Source organism: Chrysochloris asiatica, unplaced genomic scaffold (genome assembly GCF_000296735.1).
Source record: "Chrysochloris asiatica unplaced genomic scaffold, ChrAsi1.0 scaffold00264, whole genome shotgun sequence".
Lineage (NCBI taxonomy): Eukaryota > Metazoa > Chordata > Mammalia > Afrosoricida > Chrysochloridae > Chrysochloris > Chrysochloris asiatica.
Genome location: NW_006408782.1, coordinates 1,542,476 through 1,546,829, shown reverse-complemented (window position 1 = coordinate 1,546,829; position 4,354 = coordinate 1,542,476). Strand labels below are relative to the sequence as shown.

Genomic DNA, 4,354 nt, shown 5'->3' with positions numbered 1-4,354 from the left:
AGGTCTTGAGGAGAACAGAAGGCTCCAAACTGTTGGCTTTATGTGTGAAACATGGCTTCCCCCACCCCCTCTCCAATGCCCTCCAGTCGGACCCCATGTGTGTCACAGGAGAACTATGGTCCGCTGGGTTTCTGTGATTGATCTTTCAGAAGCAGATCATCAATTCTTTTTTCTGAAGTAACTCTGGGTGAACTCAAACCTCCAACCCTTCAATCAGCAGCCAAGTATTTCTCTGTGGATATCATCCAGGGTCTTCCAAAAATACTTTAACCTTAGCAAAATACAGCAGAGTCGCTTAATGCTGCCTAGTCTCTTGTTCCCTTTCATCTCTCAGGTGTTCAGAGGCCTATCAAAGGTAAACATGCCAGGAAACTTACCCAGTTAGGGACTTCTGACATATCTCCAGTTGGTCCAGCAAGTGTGGTAAGAGCTGCCCCATGGTCTCATCTCCAACACAGCAATGAATCACATTTGGCGTTTCATGCGCCCGATTCATGATCTTCACCCAAGATTTATCTATGTTGGAAAAGCGCTTAGCTTCCTGTAGGGACATGGTAACAGGTCACGCTCAGGCATGCATATGATCTCAGTGACAGGGCACCCCACATCTGTTGTTAAGGCACAACCAAGTAAGTCCTGGACCCACAGCCACCCGTGCACCACCCCTACACGATCCTTAAGGTTTTCACTGATTTTCGAAGAGTAGAACACTCAGCTCTTTTTCCTATTCCTTCTTACATGGAAGCTTGGCTAACACCTCTTCAGCACCATGCAACCTGAAGCCTTCACTGGCAGACTAGTGGCTGCACCTGCAGTTTACTGGCAGGAACTAAACTCCAGTCTCCTGCAGAGAAGTCAAGAATTCTACAAGAGAGCTACCACAGGTACCCATCCCACTAAATGAATTTTAATAAACCTGCTGCTCTGTGTTGATTCCGACTCAGAGGAATCCTACAGGACAAACGAGAACTACTCATAGTGTGTCCACAGCTGTAACCTTTATGGAAGCAGACTGTCACATCGTTTCCCCACAAAGTGACTGGTGGGTTAAAACCACTGGCATCCCAGCTCTTAACCAATGTGCTCCTGATCTGTCTTAAAACTTCAGCCATATTGAGACCTTCATTTGCTGATGGTACAAAACTCAAAATGAGAAAAAGTATCTGCAGATGTCAAACATACTACAGTTCTGAGGATGGCACAAAATCCAGTAGTGTTTCATTTTATTCTGTGGTGTTTTGTTCTATTGTACACTCTTAGGGTCACAATGAGTCAGAACCAACTCAAGGGCACCTAACAACAACTTAAGGGGAACAATAACACTGAGGAGGTAGAACAACTTAGAATCAATGACCATGTGAGATTTTTAAGAGGTAGCATTTATCCAAAGGCAAAATTCAAGAAGTTTATGAAAGGAGGAATGAAAACAGGAAACACAGAGGAAGTGGCATAAGTGATGTTCTACTGTAGGGATAGCAATCAGTGAGAGGAAACAAAACACATACGAATTTGTTGAAAAGAAAATCAATAAGCTCTGTAAATCTTTACCTAATTCACAATAAAAACAAAAAAGAAAAGAATGAATTAGTAAATAAATGTTGCTTTCCAACAACATTAAAAAAAAAAAAAAAACGTTTTCTATATTTTACTTGGAGTCCTGGTGTGGTAGGATAAGCACTGGACTGCTAACTGTAAGCTCGCGGTTCAAACCCATTAATCACTCCTTGGAAACCCTATATGAGGTTGCTGTGAGTAGGAATCCACTTCACAGCAGTAAACAACAACTAATACGAATTCATTATCAATATGAGAGCACAAAATCCCACCTAGCTACATAAACAGTGTATGTAAGTGTCCACTTTTAAGTTCAATTTGAAATTCTTCTCCATCAAGAAGAAGAATTAAACAAACATGTCCAATACTAATGCAGGAAGAATGGAGGCAGGGAGGAAAGAAAGAGAGCCCAGTGTTTGTAGTGGGTACATTCCATTGATGGCAAAAAATAGTATTGATAATAACTGCCTGCCTTCAAATTTGCTAACAGATCTTCCATAATGAACTAAGAACCAACCAAAGAGAAAGTTACAGGATCCAAGTGACGACAGTACTCAACATAACCATACTTTTAAAACTCTAACTTATAGTTAAAATGTTATAATTTTACAGTTTAAAGTAATTGAAAAAGTATCCTTGAGATGTGAAAATAAAAAAATGTTTTCTTTGACTCTCAAAGCACATTCTATGTACATCTTGTGAGATCATTACAATTTGATGGGGAAAAAATACTTACAATTTTGAGAAGACCTTTCTCTTTTAGAATCTTGTTCTCTGCGGATATGTAACCTTCAGTTCTACAGTACGGGTGTAATTGTATATGCCATATAGTGTGTGTTATTTTTAAATGTCAGTAGTAGAAGAACAAATTACCCTACCATTGTCCACATAAGTACGCTGTAATTCTACATTGAACCAAATTCTACCCTTCAAACTATCTGAAGAGGCTTATCAATTATACAGGCATTCAGTCAGCTGTTTTACCCTTCAGTACCTATGAACTTCTCAGTTTTTTAGCATCTTTCTCTCTGATTTCCACCTCTTTCTCTTCCACAGTGAGTCATTCCCTTTGGACAATGGGTGGAATCCTAGTGGTATAATGGTTAGGGTGCTTGGTGGATAACACAAGGACCTGTGGTTTGAACCCACCAGCCATTCTGTGGAGAAAGACCTGACAGTGAGCTTCCATAAAGACTGCAGCCTTGGAAACCCTACAGGGAAGCACTTTCTGTCCTATAGATTTGTAATGAGTTGGAATCAATTCAATGATAGTGACTTTAGTTTGGGTTTGGTTTAAAGAACAGATTTGTTGACAATGAATCTGTGTTGGAAGAAGTACAACCAGAATGCTCCTTGGAAGCCAGGGTAGTGAGACTTCATCTCTTATGCTTCAGACATATTGTCAGGAGGGACCAGTCCCTGGAAAAGGATATCATGTTTGGTAAAGTGGAAGATTGGAAAAAAAGAGGAAGAGCTCCGCAACAAGATGGACTGGTACAGTGGCAGCAGCAATGGGCTCAAAAGTAGCAATGATTGTGCGGTTGGCACAGGACCAGGCAGTGTTTCATTCTGTTGTACATATGAGGTAGCAAGGAGTTGGAATCAACTAACAACAATTACATCATCGACAGCAACAAAATGACTGGGGAGTGGGTGGCAATAGAGATAAAAATATTATTGCATTTCTGAAGGTCTGGTCAGTTACTGGATATTTTTCTAATATAAAACTAATGACATCATAAAGAAGATTCCAGCACCTTCGGCAGCTGCTTGGCAATATCTCCTCCCACAAAGACGGCTTCTAAATAAATCCATAAGTTTTGCACTATCATCCAGTTATCGATGATGTCTGTTGAGTTCGACAGGTACTGCACCCATTTTTGTATCTGGGCTTTGAACGGCATGTTGTACCTACAATGAGAGACAGGTTCAGCATTTGTTTTTACTACTGCTGTTGTTTTCAAACTAAAAAAGCCACACACACACACACATACACTCCCAAATAAACCCTAGTTGATAACTTTCTACTTCTTTACAACTTTAACTATGTCAGTAGCTTTCACCAATTGTTGTTGTTGTTGTTAAGCACCATCGAGTCGGTTCCAACTCATAGAGACACTGAGAAAGGCGTGGTGGTTTTTGATGTAGGTCTGGTGGGTAAAGGCCATGTTTGGGGATGATAGAAGAGAGAGTCTGACAAAGCTTGGATTCCTGACAACTTGATGGAACCCCTAATCCCATCAGAACCATCCACCTTGGGACTTCTTTTACACAAGGGATACAAACGTCCATCTTGTTTATGGGATTCTTGCATGGTCTGTTACTGTTGCTTTCAGATAAGCATAATCCTAAATGAGTATACTGCCAATCATTCCCTTTCCTCCTTTCTGTCTAATTCCTGGATTGATCTCTTTCACCTAACATGGATTTGAAGTCTTCTCAAATATTAGTTCTATTTGTGGATCAGCTTTTAATGTCTACACTCTTCATTACTAAACTGATCGTTTTCATATTACACATCTTTGACATCTTATAAGTGTATATATCCACACTTGTCTGTCAGTTTGTCGTACTGTGGTGGAATGTGAATTGCTGTGATTCTGGAAGCTCTGCCACTGGTTTTTAAATTCCAGCAGGCTCACCCATGGTGGACAGGTTTCAGATGAGCTTCCGGATGAAGACAGAATAGGAAGAAGGAGCAAGGAACTACTTCTGAATATTTAGTCACTGAAAACCCAGGATATCATGTTTGGTAGGGTGGGGGGTCAGAGAAATAGAGGAAGATCCCCAGCAAGATGGA

General features: G+C 40.6%; 1 protein-coding gene across 1 annotated transcript in view; it reads right to left on the bottom strand.

The window, feature by feature from the left end:
* DNAH5 (dynein, axonemal, heavy chain 5) overlaps positions 1–4,354 on the bottom strand; it is a 408,072-nt gene that overhangs the window by 271,392 nt on the left and 132,326 nt on the right. The window contains exons 30-31 of the mRNA XM_006874155.1: positions 3,312–3,465; positions 378–541 (exon numbers count right to left, since the gene is read on the bottom strand). Coding sequence (XP_006874217.1) covers positions 378–541; positions 3,312–3,465 — 318 coding nt within the window. The remainder of the gene's footprint in view (positions 1–377; positions 542–3,311; positions 3,466–4,354) is intronic.